At 35.2% G+C, this 20,293-nt stretch overlaps 1 protein-coding gene across 1 annotated transcript in view; it reads right to left on the bottom strand.

Annotated features, from left to right (window-relative positions):
* The window catches only part of HCRTR2 (hypocretin receptor 2), a 107,954-nt gene extending 92,196 nt beyond the window's left edge, over nucleotides 1-15,758 (bottom strand). Inside the window, exon 1 of the mRNA XM_036218946.1 lies at nucleotides 15,160-15,758. Coding sequence (XP_036074839.1) covers nucleotides 15,160-15,382 — 223 coding nt within the window. The 5' untranslated portion in view covers nucleotides 15,383-15,758. The remainder of the gene's footprint in view (nucleotides 1-15,159) is intronic.
* Nucleotides 15,759-20,293: the final 4,535 nt, after the last annotated feature.

The following is a 20,293-nucleotide window of genomic DNA, read 5'->3' as shown; positions in this document are numbered from 1 at the left end:
CAGAGGAGATTACTTTAAATTTCTATTACATTTGAAATTACCCAGAAAGGTCATGAAAGCCCATGTTTTACTGACATTCCCTGAGTGACGTTTTTAAACTTACCCTTGCTACTTTATTGACTTAGGTGTAATTTCTTTTCCTCCTTTGGAATTTTTCAAAATTGTACTCACATGCCAACTGTACCTCAAATGCTACTTCCTTGGCAAAAGAATACTTCCTACCCCAAGCCGGACCCAACTTTTATGTTTCCATGTCTAACATTTAGCACATGCCTCTTTAATACCACTCATACTATAGTCTGTCGTTTACATGTTACTCTCTTTCACAAGATTAGAAATTCCTTGTAGGTAAGGACCATGCCTCATTTACTTCTGTGTTTCCTTTACAGGATGCAATAAAACAAATTACACCTTGTGGGTGTTCGGTAAGTATTTGCTGAATGAAATAAGAAAAGGAAATAGCTCCAAATTAGATAAGCTCTAGAAAATCAATGTGTTGGTTCAGGGTGCTTTATTTTTTTGTTCACCTTTTGCATGTGTAGCTAAACCGTGCCCTCTGCTTCTTCTTATGTTGCTTTTACCTTTTGGATGATCGAGATAATATTTCCATGACTTTAAACCAACAATCAGTAGATATTGCCATTTTTTGCTGATGGTGACTGAGCACTCAGAGAAATATTATGAACTCTTATTTACCAGGAGAGAAAATCTATGCCAGGTTGATTTTTGCTGCTGCTCCTCTTCTCTTCTCTGTGGCTAGGTCCCTACAATGAGTTATAGGTCACTGAGACAGTGGTGATTAGTCACTGAAACTCTAATCCTTTTAAGTTGAGTTTAAAAAAAAAAATGTACATGAGAATTTGTGGTGTCCTTAAATTATGCACATTGTATTTTTCGACTTGCCATGCACACTAGCATAGATATACTATCCAAGGAGGAATGGAAATGGAGAACAGAGCACTGCGTTCAAGTAGTGATATGTAAAACTATTTAAACAACTAACACAATAGCAGCTCTCTAATACTAAATTTCACTACCTCGGAAAAGAGTGAAAAATAGCCCAATCACATAGGTTGTTGTAGGATTAACTAAAATGGGGAATGACAAATATTTTTGTTGAAGAGTTATGTTATTAGGGCAATATAACCACTCCAAATAGCCTAACATATAAATTCTACTGTAATCTACTTGATTCACAATAATGAGAAATTTTGATAAAACTGGTTTCCTACGTCAAGGGTCTGCTAGCGCTAGCAACTCTTCCCTTCTCTGGGTGACAGTACTTAGATTTTTTACAAATCTATAATTCGATGGGTATTTCAAGAACCTGAGGATGAGAGTTTGTGAAAAAGTTCATTGTTTTCCTTATTCCTCATTAAATGAAGTGTTTAGAATCACCCAGCTATTACCAACACCACTCTTGCACTCCATCTGAAAGTATAATTTTTTTAAATTGTCTGCACCGGTCTAGTGTGCCTATGACCAGAATTGTTACCAAGTCACTGGCAATGGCAGAATATTAAAGGATTCCTAAAGCAAGGTCTCTGTGGGCATTCCCAAAATATCCTGTTCTCAGACAAGGATGTTTGGCCCTTTTATGCAGAAAGCATGAAGTCATGGTAACATTCAGTCTCAGCTCTCTTACCTCATTGAAACAAAAATGGTCAAATATTTCCTTAGACTTGTATAAAACCATAAATAACAACTAAGAATTACTTCAAAACAAAAAGCAAAAAATGTTTAAGTAAGGATTTTGTACATTGCATGTTCTCCTTAGTTATCGAAGAAATATATCATATAATTTTGAAGGATCTTGGTATAACTTTCTCGAGAAAAAAAGAAAAAACAAAAACTCGCCACAGTTTATAAATCCCACTTGCATTTCATGAGAAGAGCAGAATAGTTTCATGAAAATATCAAGAGGATCTCAGTGCTGCGGGGCGATTTTCAAATGTTCTCCCCAAATCATTGGTTTAGTAGTTACGTAATATTCATTTTAATGTGCGTACCACTTAAGATAGTGACCAAAATTTTCACAAACATAATTCAAATTACTTAGGTTTTATTTAAAATGTCATTTCAAAAAATTTAAAGCTTGCAATGCTTAATATTTTAAAAAAGGTATTTATAACTAAAGTATTCCTCCTAGTGGAAATCTAATACTTTAATTCATTTGGTAGCTAAAACTTGCTGTTCAATGCCTGGCACTATTCAAGACACTGAGGATGCACCCAGAAAAATAAATAAATAAATAAACGAATCAATATATAAAGGCTCTATTCTCCTGGAACTTATATGATACTTAAGAAAACAGAAAAATCAAGGAATAAACCAAGAATACAATTTCAAATAGTAATAATTTCTATGACAAAATCAAACAGGATGCTATCAAAGCCAATGAGGCATGTAGTGATTCAGACTGGGCCTTCTTAGAGACCTTGTCTGAAGATGTAAAATGTGAAATGGGAAGGAGCCAACCATGAGAGAGTCAGAGGGGGTTATAAATTGTGAAGACTCTAAAGCAGGAATATATTGAGTCTGGTCAAGGAAAATAAATTATGCTACAATGATCGATGAGATCAAGGGATGTTTCTTCTTACATGAATATTAATTCAAGAATTTACTCATTTCTAACGTATTTATCTTTCTTGCTTCCCTAAAAGCTAGTAATTTACTCAGGAGGTAGTTGAAAATATCCCTTGGCTTTGGGAAGGTCAAGACCTTATATCCACTTTTGGCATTTTTAAACTTTAGAAAACAGCTTCTTAATCCTGCTTGAAAAAACTAGAGTGTATTAAAATCCTATTAGCCATATAATGCAATCTCCAAAGTGTATCTGTGTATGTATATGCGTGTGCATGCACATATATTTATTTAATTGTTTTTAAGTTCTTAAACTCTTAATCTCCCTCTTTCCATTGAGATAGTTTGGCTTAATTTCAGTGACTAGTTGCAAAATTCACTATACCTGGGGGAGGGAAAAAAACACACATAAATCCATAAAGGAGGGTAATTTTACTGACTTTCAGGAATCTATGAGTCACCATCACCATTTCTAATGTCTTCAAAGAAAAGATCTTTCTAGGCTTATTTGTGTCTGACATGTAAATCAAGTCCAAGTACATAAATGTTCCAATAATTATAAAGTCCTTTTCCCGTGCCAGCTGGTGAGATTTGTTAATGTATCTGTTTTCAAGCTTTCTAAAATTGGGGGACTTTTGTATTAAGTATTCTAATTGATAAAAATTTAAGCTACTTTTTCATAATAAAAAGTTGACTCAGTTTCACTCAATGACAAAATGGTTTCATAAGCACTTAACCATACGTTTCTACTTGTATCCCAGAAAGACCAGCACAATCTTTATGTTTTGAGAAAGATAAATTGGCTTCAAAATGGTATTTATAGGCAATATGGTTCTCTACTAAAGTGAGAGACTCATCAAATTCATTCTTAACTGATGAAATAAATTATTATATATAGTATCTTTTTGACCCCGTTTCTATCAATGTAGTGATAAAATCAAGGCCCCAACTGGTTGTAAAATACATGCTTCATAAATTCATTTTAGAGTCACCGAGTAGAATAAAAACTCAATAAAAATCTAAAAAAAGACATTATATTTTTAATCACTGTCATATTCCCATTGTGAACTGGGAATAGTCAATAAAATTTATTAATTTATTAATTTATCTATTTTCTATTTACTTATTTCCGGTTTTAAAATTTCCTATATATATTTGTAAATTTTTTAAAATTAAATTTATTGGGGCTAACAGTGATGAATAACATCATATAAATTTCAGGTGTACAATTCTATAATACAATATCTGTATGCTCCATTGTATAAAAGTGTTTAAACTAACCTGTTTTATAAAATTCGAGGTGTTACCATGCTGACTTACAGAGAAATGTTACCTGTAATTCCCTAATGGCTGACCTGAGATCAATTTTATATCTTCATGGATTATTTGCATAATAAAAATGCCATTGAGATCAATTTTCAAATGAGTACATTTAGGGAGTTGCAAATAATTTGGGATTTTAGTTGGAAAATATGAAAAATTTTTGCTAGACCTCAAATTTTTCATCTTTTGGGTTTATATGAGGTCAAAAAAATGGTCTAAAGTCCAAAATGATGAATGGCTAGGAGTCTAGTGACCCACTGAAACAAGTTATTACAAAAATAATGTTAGTGAAAACTTTATTGAATATTGGAAAATATTAATAGAGCCATGATATACACGATTCAAACATACATTTTTCAGGGAAAAAAAACATGAAAAATTATTTGATGAGATTTTCTTTTCAAATTTATATATTCAGCAAAAGAAAAACAGTTTTTCCTTATTTTAGTCTTCTTTTTTTCTTTATCTTTTCCTCTTCATTTTCTCACTTTATTCTTTTCTCCTTTTCTTCCTTAGGCATCATGTAGAAAGCATCATAGAAGTAATTATTAGAACATTTTGATTGTTTTATATTATTGATTTTTTTTTCATTAAAGTAGGCTTAATTTAATAAGCTCCAAAGAGTACACAAACTCCAGTGTGAAAACCTTTACAAGTCTTTCTTCCTTTGGATTTATTCTTTACATTAACTCCAGAATATTCTTATAAAAAATGCAAACCAAGGACAACACTCTCCTTAAAATCTTTCAAGGCCTCCCTTTAAACTCCAGTGACAAAGCCAGCAGAGACCTTCAGTATTGTACACAAGGCCTTCTGTAACCCAACCCTTATCTAATGCCCCAGCTTCATCACTAGACTCTCCTCATCTACAGTTACACTTGAATTATCCAATTGCTTAACATTCTCTTCCTAGCCCATGCCATTTCACACATCTTTGATTTTGCTCACTTTGTTTCCTCTTCTTGGAACATCCTTACCCAATTTTCTTCACCTGTATATCTAGAATTTATACATTAAAACTCAGTTTAGGTGTCATCTTCTCCTGAATTTTTTTCTAATCCTCCAAAGAGAACTAAGTGTCCTTCTTCTATGTTTTCACTACATCCTGTAAGATTTATCAGAGCATTTGCCACATCATATTGAAATACTCTATTAATATGTTTGTGTCTTCTACTGGCTTGTAGGTTCCTTTGTTTTTATTATCTTCTTACCCTAGATGCTTAGCACAGTAATCAGTTTGAGTTTTCCAAATATTATGTTACTTTTATTGACAAAGATCCAAAATGTTAAGTGGATATATCTATCACTTTATCTTATGCTTATGTTATTATTTGTTTTTTCCAAATTCCCTTATTATGAGACTATGCAAGTTACAAAATACTTTTAACTACTGTATGGTTTCTATGACAGAGACTGGGTTCTTATATACTTTCAGCCACACTTGCAGTAAAGGTGACACAATGTGACTGATTTGGGCTAAGTGGTAATGGCATGATTGACATTGTGCTGCTTCTTGGCAAAGACAGTTAAGAGACAGTATATTTTTTCCAGTTCACTGTTTTTCTACCATGACAACTTTAGACTCTATAGCACATCTCCAAATTAAAAATAAAATAAAATAAAAACTTAAAATAACAAACACGTATTATCTTACAGCTTCTAAGGGGTCAGGAATCTGTGAGACACTTAGCTACTTCTCTACCTCAGTCTTGTGGTTAAGTTTCAGTCAAGATTGGGGGTAGAGGGGAGGGTGCTATTGCAGGCATTTGAAGACCCAATCTGGCTCAAAGATTCACTTCCAAGATGATACCTGTGGTTGTTTGTTTCATGGCTGTTGGCTGGATATTTCAGTTCCTCACTACATGGGTTGCTCACAACAAAACATCTTACTTTCTCCAGAGCAAGAAATTCAAGAGCAACAGAGAAAGTGAAGCTCAAGACAGAAGCTGTAACTTTTTATAATGCAATCTTGAAAGTGATATACTATCACTTGTGCCATTTGTTCTTGGTCACCCAGACCAATCCTGGCACACTGTGGAAAGGGACTACACAATGGTGTGAATATCAGAAGGTGGGGGAACGTTAGGAGCCATCTTGGAAGCTGGTTACCACGGAGGCCACCTGTTAAAGGTGGTACATTAAAAATGGAGAGTAATGGACCATGAGTTATTAGATAAAACAGATGATCCAAACCACATTAGATATTAAATAAGCAAGGAATAAAATTCTGTGATGCCAAGCCAGTGAGAATTCAGGGTTTATTTGGTACTAGGGCATCACCTAGCTATTCAGCCAAATAAAGGTCTCATAAAAGGTATATCTGTGATAATTAAAAAGTGGAGGAGACTGTGATAATTAAAAGAACTTCAAGTATTCTAGGACTTGTAAGAGTAACTTGTCACTTTAATTAAAACATTGGAACTCTTTTTCTTTTTTGCCATGGTTGTTAATTTGGTTAATATGCATCTGTACTCAGAATGTTGCCAAAATCAGCTATCAGAGATGTCATAGCTGAAGGCCAGAAAAGGATAGTTAACATCCCTTATCTTAACCTCCTCTAATACAGGAAACTGGTAAGCTTTCCCCAGGCTGACACATAACCCCCTGATATTTCCATCTTTTAAGATGATTTTAAATCATTTCAAGTACTTTAATTTTTTTACTAAGTAAGAACTACCTGATAAGATTGTTGTTAAGAATGAATGAGGCAATACACACACACACACACACACACACACACACACACACGCGCGCGCGCGCGCGCGCACACACACACACACACACACAACATCTCTTCTGAAGATTGAAATACTATATAAATATTAAACATTGTTTATATATATTTAATTTGAAAGCAAATTACTATAATATATCCTGACACTAATTCCAAAATATTTTAAAGAATAACGTACATATTTTGGCTCCTTTGTCAAAAATTATTTGCCCATATTTTTTGTGGGGGTTTACTTCTGGACTCTCAATTCTGTTCCACTCATCGGTGTGTTTGTTTTTCTGCCAGTACCATGCTGTTTTGATTACTGTAGCTTTGTGGTATAATTGGAAGTCAGATAGAGTGACACTTCTGGCTCTTCCCCCTCCTCCCCTCAGGATTGCTTTGGCTATTTGGGGTCTTTTGTGCTTCCATACAAATCTGATGATTTTTTACTTTATTTCTTTGAAAAAATGCCAATGAGATTTTTATGGTGATTGCATTAAATCTGTATAATGCTTTAAGTAATAATGTCATTTTAACTATGTTGATTCTTCCAATCCAAAAACATGAAATATCGTTTCATTTCCTTGTGTCTTCTTCAATTTCTTTTAATAGTTTCTTATAGTTTTCAGTGCATAAATTCTTCACATGTTTCATTAGGTTTATTCCTAGATATTTTACTCTTTTTGTTGCAATTATAAAATGAATTTATTTTATTTCTACTGAAAATTAATTATTAGAGTATAGGAATTATATGGGTTTTTGAACATTGCTTTTATATCATAAACATACAGTGGAGAAAGGAAAGCCTCTTCATTAAAAGGTGCCAGGAAAACTGAAAAGCCACATACAAAAGAATGAAACTAGTCTATCACCATAAACCAAAATTAACTCAAAATGGATCAGGAACCTGAATATAAAACCTGAAAAAATAAATCACATAGAAGAAAAAATAAGCACTAAACTCATCGACCTTGGACTTAAAAAGATTTTATAAATTTTTCCTCAAAGCCAAGGAAAGTAAAAGCAAAAATAAATGAATGGAACTATATCAAAATAAAAAACTTCTACACTGCAAAAGAAACCATCAACAAAGTAAAGAGAATATATTTGCAAACAAGGGCCTAATGTCCAAAATATATAACTCATACAACTCAACAATAAAAAACCAAACAACCCAATTAAAAAATGGTTAGAGGACCTAAACAGACACTGCTCCCAAGGAGACATACGAATGACCAGCAGACATTGAAAAGGTGCTCAATCTCACTAGCTACTAGGGAAATGCAAATCAAAACAACAGTGAGATACCATCTCATCAACAGGACAGTAATAACAAATGTTGGCGAGGTTATGGGCAAAAAGGAACTCTCATGCACTGCTGGTGGGAATACAAATTGGTACAACCACTATAGAAAACAGTATGGAGTTTCCTCTAAAATCTAAGAATTGAACTACCAGCAATGACCCAGCAATCCCTCTCTGGGTATTTACCCAAAAAACTTAAAAATATTTATCCGCAAAAATATTTGCACCTGATGTTCATAGCATTATTCATAGTAGACAGGACATGGAAGTAACCGAAGTGTCTTATAAGAGATGATTGGATAAAGAAGATGTGCATATTTTCAAGGGAATATTAGTCATAAAAAAAGATAAAACACTGCTATTTGTGACAACATGAATAGACTTGAAGATAATTATGCTAAGCGAAATAAGCCAGACAGAAAAAGTTGAAAACCTCATGATAGCACTCATATGTGGGATATAAAACTGAAAGTAACAAAAAATATGACAAACAAACAGAGATTCATGGACATGGATTAGTGATTACCAGAGAGAGGAAGGTAGATAGGGAGGGATTAAAGAGGTCAAATATTTGGTGATGGAAAGAAATCTAACTTTGGGTAATGAACACATAGGCAGTATATATATACAACTTACTGTTAAATAATACTCTTGAAACTAATTTGATTTTGTTAATCAATATTACCCTATAATTTTCAATAAAAATAATTTTAAAAATAAAAAAATAAAAAGAAAAAAGAAAGTGTATATTTATTCTGAAAAGTTTTTTGTTTATGAGAAAACAGTTCTACTGACAAGAAATTTACTGCTATTTGAAATACATGTCAAATATATTTACTTGGTTAAGAGATCATCTCTCACTGAGAACAAAGGAGAAATGAATAATTCAGTCCTAAGGGTCAGCTGTTTAAAATACTGATTATATATGTCCTGTATTTCATTCAACAGCATCCCAAAGTGTTCCATTGTCAGTGTCTAAAGGTCATTTTATGTCTGATATGATGGGTAATATCTCTTTGGATATATTAAACACCTTATGCTCTAGGAACAGTATTATGTGATACAAAGATTGATATGTTTAGTCAAATCAGTAGAAACATAATTTTCTAAAAAGTTAACATTAATTATCTCAGAAAAAAAATAATAAAATGGATGCATAGATTTGAAAACCGAAAAAGGAAAAAAAAATCTTTAGATTATCTGAGATTTTAAATGTTTAGACCCTTATCTTAAATTGTGTCTAAAGACAGCACCTTCGATAACAAAATAACCATTGGTCACAGTTATCTAACATTAATGCAATGAGTCACCCCCCAGGCCAGGCAAAAGCATTTTTGGCAGCTCCTATGTTACTTGAAATTTTCTCTTGTAAAATAACTCTAGCCTGACCTTGATTAGTTTATCAAATGAGCTCATCCTCACAGTTGAAGTATTATACTCTATCAAAGAAATTGCATGACTACATGACAGAACTCTGTGAATTGTCTAGAGGGCACACCTAAGCATCATTTCTACTTTCTTTTCTTCTGCGTTTCTTAATCAGGATGAAGTAATGGAACACAAGTGACCAATGGAATCTAATAAATTTGTATTTGAAACCTAGTGCTGCTAGCTACTGTATGACTAAACTTTGTAATAAGTTAAAATAGCTTTTGAATTTCATTTTTCTCATTTGTAAAACAAAACTATTAATCTGCTGGTTAAAAGTTTGTTATGATGTATCAATAAAATATATATATTCAGTGTGGAGCCTGGCATACAGTACTCAATAAATATTTTTTGTTTTCCTTGGTAATGGGAAAAGGAACTGGAGATGAATACCCTCAGCTTCATCCACACATGACACTGACTTAACCTCAGCAGTGAGGCATTACTTAATGGTGCCAAAATCACTAAGGGTGTGGGATATGTCAGAAAGCTAAAAGAAGAAAGATGGAAAGATCTTCTTTCACCAGTAAAATAGCACTAGCAGCAGATACTCTTGAAAATTGAGGAGCTCAGTGAGAATTCAAAGACTTTGAATGCTAACACAGCTAGAGTGCCTGAGGATTTGCAAATATATTCTAAAATATGAAATAATAAAAATTCACATAAATATATAAGACACATACATATACCCTAATATAATCAAGACAATACTTTAAAACTGGAATATTGTATTTGTATTTGAATGTTAGAGTTGGTCTTTTTTGAAAATTGATATCATTTTCATTATTTCATTTTCCTCATTTTTTTTTTCAAAAATAGGTAGAATCCATCACATTCAAATTATCAGTAGTATTTTACCTCATTAGTGTCTGTACATGATAAATGGTTATCTACAGGGCAGACATTTTAAAAGTTTTCACGGAGATTTTGTTCAAGTCAAAAATATGATTTATTTCACTCAATAAAATAAATTATTATGGTTTTAGTAAAAATGTGGAGGCATCAGTTTAATTCTAATTCGGATAAGCATATTTTACATTCTGTAACTAAAAACACACAAGTTTAAAGTTTAATGGCTATGTTAATATTATCACTCACAGTCACTATCCATGACTTTTATGGAGTCCTAACAAATGAATAATGTATTATCTCTAACCTGTTTTTGCATTCTATGTAGGAAAGGGTAGGTTTACACACACCTACAGAACTGAATTGGGCATGAAGAGACGTATAAATGTCTCTTAGGCTTTGGAGTAGTGAAAACTTCTAGCTCTGCCATTTCCATATCTGGGACATAAGAGTAGCACTGGAAGAAGCAATGCTATTACAGATACTCCTCCCGTCCCACCCACCCAACTGAGCTTAACTGTTATTGGGTGGATTTCAACTTAGCTTTAATGGAATTAAATTAACATATTATCAGTATTCGTGTCTGTGTGTATGTGGGTGCTATTTAAAACACTAACAGTGACAGATCAACCAACTAACCATTCAAAAACTCAGTGAATGGGACCCAGGGCAAGCAAATTTAAACTATAAGGGAAAGAGAGAGAAAATCATGATAGAAATGACTTTCACGGAGAGGGAGAAAAGGCAATGTTAAGCAGTCAGTATAAAGGCGCTAAACTCCTGTTATGGGGTGGGCGGGTGGAGCTGGTATGAAAAAGGAGAGTAACATGCGCCAACTCCATGTTAACAATCACTGTTAGGAAAACACTCAATTGGAAAAAAGGCTAGGTCCATTTTACTAATTCTTTTTAGGAAAACACTCAGTTCAGAAAAAGGCTACAGCAGAGGTCATAAAGAGCTACAGAATAAAAGACTGACCACAGAGGCAAACAAACCACATCAGGAAGAGACTTTAACAGTGGGGTTGAGGGATAGAAATAGTTATTTAGTGTTTATTATGTGTTGAGAAAAAATATATATATATATTTATATACACACACATATATACCGTATGCATACACACATATATATTTATTTGTTTGTAATACAGGATATCTATGTATTCTCATAATATTTCTACAAGGTAGGAATTGTCAGCCTACCTTTTCAATTGGAAAAAAAAACAGACTTGGAGAGCTCAATAATCTGCAAACGATCACATAAGAACTAAGAAGCACAGCTGGACTGATGTCATTTGTTGAATGTTCTCCTCATTTTTCATATGGAAATAACAAAAGGGAAGATAGAAGCACTCCAGATGAAAACTGAGATATCTTTGAATGCAAAAGTGTGTGTGTGTGTGTGTGTGTGTGAGAGAGAGAGAGAGAGAGAGAGAGAGAGAGAGAGAGAGAGAGAGAGAACAGCTGATTTCCTCCAAATGTTAATGTTTGAACTGACTAGAACCCATCTCTCCATACAGTTTCAACTCAAGAAATAAGTAGGAATTACATTAAATATATTCTTTTGAATGTTCCCAACAGTTTTCTCCCCACCACACATATTAATTATAAAAACATAATATTGTTCAAAATGTACTGGTCAAATAATTGGATGCATCTACTTGGCTATAGTACAAGATACACTTAGGGGTAGGTTATATGGGGCATAATTTTAAAGATATTGGAAAAACACTGCTTCCAAAAAGAACCTTTTTCCATCTTGCCTCTGGGATTTAAATTCTATAATTAAACACACATGTCTTTTATTAGAACATGTATACTTATGAAATTCTATGTACAGTAATATTTGCCTTATTTAGAAAATGCCACATTTTTTCCAGGAAACTAATTATTCATCTCTGGAAATAAGCATCTGATAGTGGAGAGAGGATATAATGAGAGAGAGGAACTGGAGGAAAGAAAATAAGGTGGGGATGATCAAGACTTCATCATTATGCTCAGAGCATATCCTGTTACATCACTTCACAAAAGGATATTGTGGGAGAAATTACTTCTAACTGGCACATTATATTTGTAAGGTCAACAAGGCTAAGAATTTCTAAGTAGTCAGTTACATGCAAGTGCAAATGGGGAATGAACCTGATGGGTCAGTGATTACATCTGCTACCTACACTGTGGTATTTCACTCTGTTGCTGCTTTATCTTTCATGAATAATATGATCTCTTGTCCTGCCGCTCCCTGCATAAAACTACTTATACCAGAGGGGCAAAAAGAAGCAATCTAATCCGTTTTATAAATTTGACAGTGACATCAAAGAGCAGGAAGTTGTCTGTGAGTAATGACACTGCTCATTTGTTTAAATGTCAAACTTAACTTCATCAACTTTCAGGAAAAATGTCAGTAAAGAATAGGTTTAAGTTCAATCAGAGAGGATTTCGGTGTCATTCAGTGCTGAGGAAAATAGCTGTCAGTATCTTCAAAGCACAGTCCTTTGAGTAAATCTTTCTTTTTAAGCTAAATGGAATTGGCTATTTCAGCACTTGGTGCTGTGGACAGTGCTCTTGTCCTTGACATAATGAAACGAGTTGTCTTACTGTAGAGTGTTTCCTTCTTGAGATTAAAACACTTCCTAGGCTAACAAGTATGCACCCCCCTCAAAACCACTCAATTAGGCTATAAAGACTATGCATCACAGGTCTGTGGAAAGCCAGAATGAAATAACAGCAAAGAGAAGCAAATTTTATCACAGAGCTAAAGCCTGAGATAAAATTAGAGAAGAGAAATAGTTATGAATTGCAGCTAGGCCTGCAAAACATGTCAAAATTTTACTGCAATACAATAACATTTTTCTCTAGATAGGTTTTGTTGGAGAGAATGACAGTCATTAACCCTTCATGGTAATTTATTAACAGTAGACATAGATGCAGAAGAGAACAAGAAGTATATTTAATAGGCTTGCAGACAATCATGAGCAAGGGATTCCTCCTCTATATGCTTTCTAGTTCTAGAGTGGAATATCAGTGGAGAATTTTACATCTGAGGTCAAAAGAATTTGAATTGAATCTGAATCATGTTCTTCAATAAATCATTTCATTTCTCCAATTTTTTTTTCTTCATCTATCAAATGAGGATTACTTTGAGGTGTAAGTGAGAGAAGGCATATGAAGGGATCTGGCTCACAGTAGGTACTCAATAGATTTTCAATTTGGATTATTCACTTATCATTAAGTGTTGGCATAATGCAGTGAAATGTTGCTACACTAGTGGTCATGTGTCTTAAGAGTTGTAATCCTAAGAATAGAAGACAAAAAGAAGGGAAACAAGAAAGGCAGTATTATTAACAGACATATTGTTATAACAAAGGACCCTAATCATGTGTATTTCCACCTTCATCCACCTTCTTTGTAGCCCCAAAAGATTTCTTTGATGTTTACCTTTTTAAAGAAACCAAAAAAAAAAAGAAAAACAGCCTGAAAATAATACAGAAAGAGGAAACTAAAGTTTTCAGAGGAGTCTTAGCTTTCTTATCAAATAGTATTTTATCAACTTTCTCCAGAATGTCTCTCAGTCGCATACTACCAACTACTCTGCCCGCTGAATTGGTGAGAGACTACTTTGAATGTTTCCTGCTCGGACTGACACACTTTGGGAGAGAAGGTAAAAAAGAGATTAGTGCTGAAAGCCTGGTTAAAGGGCACTCTACCTCGCTGCAGCTACAAATTATTTGCTTTGGACTTCAAAGTCTCCTAGCCTATCTCAACTCACTCATCTTCTCTTTTTATAACTGAAAATCAAGAGCATCTTCTCCTAGCCTCTCCCATCTTTTCCTGTCATTTTCAACAGAGATTCCCTCCACACTGCCCTCTGCTTTTGAAACGCCTCCCACTCTCCATTCATCAAGATATATGCTCCTTCCATTCACAATTCATGTTAAGTCCTCTCTTCACTCCCTTCCAAAGCTCCTTTTCTTTAAGTGGATTTCCCAGCTGCCCTAATAAACTCCATCACTACAGCCACCATATCGCTATTGCAACCCCTGCTCGACCCTCAGAAATTATGCAGAGGTGGGGAGTGGGTAAGAAATTTATGTTTGTGTGCAAACCTAGACAGTGACAAATAGAGAAGCCTAGCATTAAGCTTGGTCTTGTCGTTGAAAAGAAAAGAAAAAAAAAAGAATCGGTTATAAATACTTCCCAGGCCTGGCAACAAGCATGCTCTGGAAAAAAAAAAAATTGGTCGAGAGGATGAATGAATGAATGAATGAATGATGAATGAATGGGTGAATTATTTGGATCTCTCTGGTACTTTTCTCAGATGCCCCTCCTTCTTCTTGCTTGCTCCCAGCGTGGTTCCAGTATAATTCAGCTTCAGCGTGTGAGTGCATCTCCCAGCTTTGCCTCTGTCTCCACTCCCTGCCCTCCTTTCATTACCACCTCTAGGCAGAGCCTAAACCTCCTCGCCAAAGGGCACTCTACCTCTCTCGCAAATCGTTCGTGATTTCAACAGCCTAGGCAAGCTTGCTCTTTAGAGGCACAGCTTTGCATTCTGACAGCTTTATCTCTCCCCAAACCCCCAAAACGCCCAGTCACGTCACACAAAAGGATGACTAATTTCCCCACACCCCAAATCCACCTGGAGATCTGGGTCGCTGACCCTTTCCCGGCACTTGTAACCTGAAGTGTTCGCAACAGAAATGCAGTTCCCCGCTGCTCCCAGCAGAAAAAGGAATCACCATTCCAGGAATCAGTCCTGGTTCCTAAAATCAGAAACTTTTCTTTCTTTCTTTCTTTCTTCTTTTTCTTTTCTATCTTTCTTTTTTTTAATAGAAAACCCCACCCAAGAGCAGCGACCTCTTTGTTTTCATCCCAGGGGGAGGGAGTGGTCTCAGAGTCCTTGCAGCCTGGGGCGGAGGGGACGTGACAGCCCTCTGGAGGGTTGCCCGGGACAAGACTCACCCAGGACGTTCCCAATGAGAGCCACCACGAAAACGATGATGTACCCAGCGATCAGGACCCACTCATATTCTTTCGGGTGTAGGTATTCCCTCCACAGGTACCGCAGGAATTCCTCGTCGTCATAGTCGGTGGGGTTTAAAAAGGGCTCTTGAGTTTCATTCAGCTCCAGAGCAGATGACCAGTTGCGACAAGGGGGTGAGTCCTCCAATTTGGTGCCGGACATCACGGGCTCGAGTCCGGTTCCACTCAGTGATGCAAGCTGCTCTTCTCCTGCCCCATGAGCACTGATGATTCGCGGTGGGAAAGGCTGCTCCGAGAGGCGAGAAGGGGCTCCAGAGCAGAAAATGACGTGAAAAGTTATTGAGCCAATGCCTCCAGAGTCTTATGCCCGGCAACTTCTTCAGCGGCTTTCCTGTCTTTGCAGGCGATTTTGCACCGGGAAGAGAGGCAGCTGAGGACCCAGGGAAGGGGCACTGGAGGCTGCAGCAATGACACCCGGAGGAGAAGCTACCTCTGGCTCAGCTCAAGCTCAATTACTCCTCATTCCAGCAGAGTCCGCAGCCCACAGCCTCCTCCCGCGCGGAGGGAGAGCTGAAGCTAAAGTAGGGGGGGGGGGGGGAAAGTAATGAAAATTATTTTAACCTGTTTCCCTGTCGGTTAATTCTCCCTCTTTTACACCTTTTTTCTCCATTTCTCACATTCAGTTTCTATAAACCATAGGCAGACCTGTGTAGTTTTGTGGCCGTGGCAAGCATGTTAACACATGGTTAATATAGGATTTATTCACGCATTTGTCTCTGTAATGTAAATATAAAGGTAATGAGGGGGAGCCACTGTGTTCCTCCCGCAGGACTATGCAAAAGTCATTTCAGGCAAATATTTTAACATTTGTTTAGTTTTGCCAGTTTAGTACTTTGCTGAATCTTTAAGGTGTCCCTTCCTCTCCCCCTTCCTCCAAACTGAGGAATGAGACCATATTTGAACTGAAAGATATATTTAGCTGAAATTCCTGATTGCAACAGCAAATGTCATATGAGATAAAGCAGCACATTCTTGAAGGACACCAAGGGTCATACATGTGCTCATAGTTAATGTTGTCAAGAAAAGGAGATATAACACACCAAAAAGCCTTAAATGGATTTTCAGTAGGACCTAGTAGTATAAGTGGAAGTGTTCTTTCTGGTGAATTCCACACCCCACAGGTCTTTCTTCTCATTGACTCAGAACAAACATTACCTACCATTCTCTCATTTATTGATTTTTGTCTCTAAGAATAGTATTTTGAGATTTGTCTGAGTTCAGGATCCTTTTATTCACAGTAAGTGTGATAGGAATATATTACATATTGCTTTTGACTGATTATAATTTTAGACTTGGAAAGGACCTTGGAATCATCTAGGCTGAACTTCAGGTTAATATTAGAAGCCTCCTGACAACGTTGCTTATGTGACCCCACCTAGTTTGGATGTGATCACCATAATTTACTACCTCCACCATCATGGGACTGCCCTAAAGGTTAGAAAACTGTTCTTTACATTAAAACAAAATCTTAAACCAGCATTTGTCTTTCTCAGTCTTTTACCTTCAATTCTTAGTTTGCATCTTGGTGCTACATGGATCAATCCTTCCACAGGACAATTCTTCACATATTCAAATTGAGCAGCACAGTTCCCTCCCCTTCCCATGCTCACTATGTTTACTTTTCTTCCAATTATTTCCACTGTTTTCAAATAACACCATCTCTACAACCTATATTTGCTTGGTCTTCCTTTAGACAATTGTCAATATCTTACATAATATGCAACTAAGAGGAAATAGAGTAATATGGTTAGGGTCTTGCCAGTACAAAATGTTTTCTATTATTTGGATGCAACCAATGTTTGTACTTAATTATTTTTTCAAGGCACTGTTGGTTCATACTGAGAATTCAGTCAACTCCCCACCCTGACCTTATTCAAAATTCTTCACATTTTTTTGTACATATAGTTTACAAAATTCTTCTGTACATATTATTTAAAAACCCCTGAAGGGTTCACTATAATTAGACTCATTTTACAGATGAGGAAACTGTTCCTGGAGAAATTAAACGATTTATCAAAGGTCAAGTGATTAATCAATGGCAAAACCATTCAGTTCCTCTGATCCCAGCTTGGTGCTTCTATTATTCTACAGGTGTCATATTTCATAAGAAATACTATTGTTTCATTTTCCCATTCTACCCTAGTTAAATTTTTTTAAACAGAAGAAAATAAATATGCATTTCATTTTTTCAAAAAATATTTACTTAGTATTCCTATTTCACTCAAGTTAAACAAAGTTATTACTTTTATACATTCTACTTTCTAGCAAAATTAGAAAAAAACAAATCAACTAATAAACACACTAGAAAAATATTAGGAAGGGATAAGTGCTATGATGAAAACAAAGCAGAGTAAAGAGACGGTGAGTGGAGAATCCCGAAGACCATATTAGAAACAGATGGTCAGAAAGACCTGTGTGAAACTATGACACATAAGTAGGATATCCAAATGATATATGCATATGTTAATCTAATTTGGTTAATTTTATGTTTAACCATAATACTTAAATACTGACCCTATTATCCAAAGCATTAGCCATTCCTCCAGACCTCTTGTCATCAGTAAAATTGACCAGCAGGCCTTTTGTAACTTCGTTCAAGTTTATTGATACAACTCTGTTAACTTTATCCTGTGGTATAATGTGTTTCTCTGATTTATTAAATCTGTATTTTTCTCTTTCATGTACTATTTTTTTCAAAATGAGAAAGTTTGTTGCAACTCTAGTACCAATCAATATTCTTTAATGTCTGCAAATTTCTTCTCATTGACAATTCATAAATATGGAAACAAAATGCTATATTCTACGCACTCAATGTTTTTAGCTTTCATTTTGTGGCTCTTCAAAATGTCTATGCTTCATTCTGCTCTTTTTAAGTCTTCTACCTGCAATTAATCATCACTCTTTACTAAAAATGCAACTATGAAGTGAGTCTATTTTCAAGATTTTGTTCTGTTATCTGCCGTATGTTGTAACAAGCCTGGATTTACCTTGATCCTACAAGTATTCAATTTCTTTCTGCCTATAATTTATCAGGTGATTTATTTTAAATATGTGGTACTCCAGTGCCATATAAAAATTCTACTCAAATCTTCAAATTACTATTTGTTTTATCTTTTACAAGTACATTCAAGATAACTATTGCAGTATTTATTTCGATGTAATCTCCTTCCTTAGATCTTTTGGGACATTTGAAAAGAATTTTTAGTTCTGTAGATATTATTCTTTTCAATTTAAAATCTTTCTGCCAGATGTAGAGGAGTCAACCCAACATCAGAAGACAGTAAAAACAAAACAAAACAAAAAAAAACCTTCCATATTTGTCCAATGATGACCTCTTAAAGTTATTATAAGAATTATATGACTCGATATTTTTAGAACAGTATCCGGTATATAGAAAGTGATCTGAAAATGTTTGCTGAATAAACTTTTAAACTATATGATCTCATGGTGTTAATACTATCTGCTATACATATCAATTACTCTTTCTAAGTGCTAATTTTTTAAAAAAGGAAACAGCTCACAATAGTCTGAGTAATTCTGTTAAATTACCCAGCTTAAATTTTTGTCTGTCGCTTTTATTTTAGCTCTCCCACTAACCTGAATATATTAAAAATGAGATAGAAAAGAAAAATAAAACTCAACGCCAGATTTTTTTTTCTTTCGGGGGTTGTGGTTAGGTTGCTCAGAAATCTCAGATTGTATAGGCTGTCCCAGATTTTATATTCTTATCCCTGATGTGAGAGCATACTTTCTGTAGCCCTATAATAACTCTACGGATCCATTTCAATAAAAATTTCAGAGTCTCTCCAATGTGCCAGGAGTTTAGCTAAGAGCTGAGGGCATAAAGATCACTAAGACATAGTCCAGCCTCAATAATCTCCTAGTTCACTGATGAATTAAAAATGTTATGATTTTGAATAACTGAGTTTCTAGGGTAGAGGGATGCACAATGTCATGAGAACATGAAAGAACACTTAATTCAGCCCAGAGAAAACCAAAACTGTTGGCTCCTCTACAGGGAAAGTTACTTTTGAGCTGACCCCTTGAAGAGAAGAAGATTACATAATGATTAAGGGTAGGAGGTGTTCAGGCAGAGGGAGCAGAATTTCCTGAATACTGGGAAGCAGGATGATAACATGGAGTGTATGGGTGAAAGCAAGGTAAAGTGAGCAAGGTCAGGCTTTTACAACAATCTTTGGCAGTGCTGTGGAGAATGGCTCAGAGAAGGGTGAAACAGAAGATAAGAGTTCTAGGTAGGTGAGTAATATAATAATCCTGCTGTCAAAAAGTAGTGGTTGTAATGATTGAGGGGAGTTGGGTATCATTCAACAATTTAACAGTTTGAATAAAGATCTTTCAGAATGCAGTCATCTTGTTTTACTGCTTCCTTGAGGAAGGCTGATTCCATGGAAATAGTATGTTTGAAGTTTATTTCTGTTTCTTTGTATATTTTGAAGAATAAATTGAAGATAGAAACAAAAAGTCCTACTGTTGACTTCCTGGTATTTGAAAAGAAGTTGTTTTCCTTCCTTCTTATGTGTCAGAATGAAACTAAAGTCAAGTCTGAGCACTCTCAGTAATAACTATATTGAGCGTATTTATTCCCCCAAATAAATGCATTAGTTTTGCAGGAAATTACCTGGCATCTCTAGGCTTCAAAATACCACATTTGCTTACAATATGGCCTTGAGCTAAATCTTTCTTGAAATATCTTTGAAGAGGAGTGGGGGAAGGGCTAGGAATCTATTTTTCAGCTAAGAAGGGTGAAAGGGACATCTGAAAACTTGTTACTATTAGGAGTAACTTTTGAGTAGGTTGCTGAGAATAACCTCCTGACCTAAAACACTCAGACATTAACAAAGTCATCTGTTGCAAAATACTACAAAACATTTCTGTTTTTTTTTCTCCCCATTCTTCTTTACTCCCTCCCTCTTTTAATTATGTCTTATTTCAGATAAGATTATCTCTGTTCCTCTTGACTCCTATCGTACATTATCAGGCCTGACATATTCCCCATCATGGTTCTTTTATTCATCGGTATATGAAACTCCCG

The sequence above is a fragment of the Rousettus aegyptiacus genome, unplaced genomic scaffold (assembly GCF_014176215.1).
Source record: "Rousettus aegyptiacus isolate mRouAeg1 unplaced genomic scaffold, mRouAeg1.p scaffold_m13_p_1, whole genome shotgun sequence".
Lineage (NCBI taxonomy): Eukaryota > Metazoa > Chordata > Mammalia > Chiroptera > Pteropodidae > Rousettus > Rousettus aegyptiacus.
The sequence above is the reverse complement of the archived record's forward strand: the minus strand, read 5'-3'. Positions and strand labels throughout refer to the sequence as shown.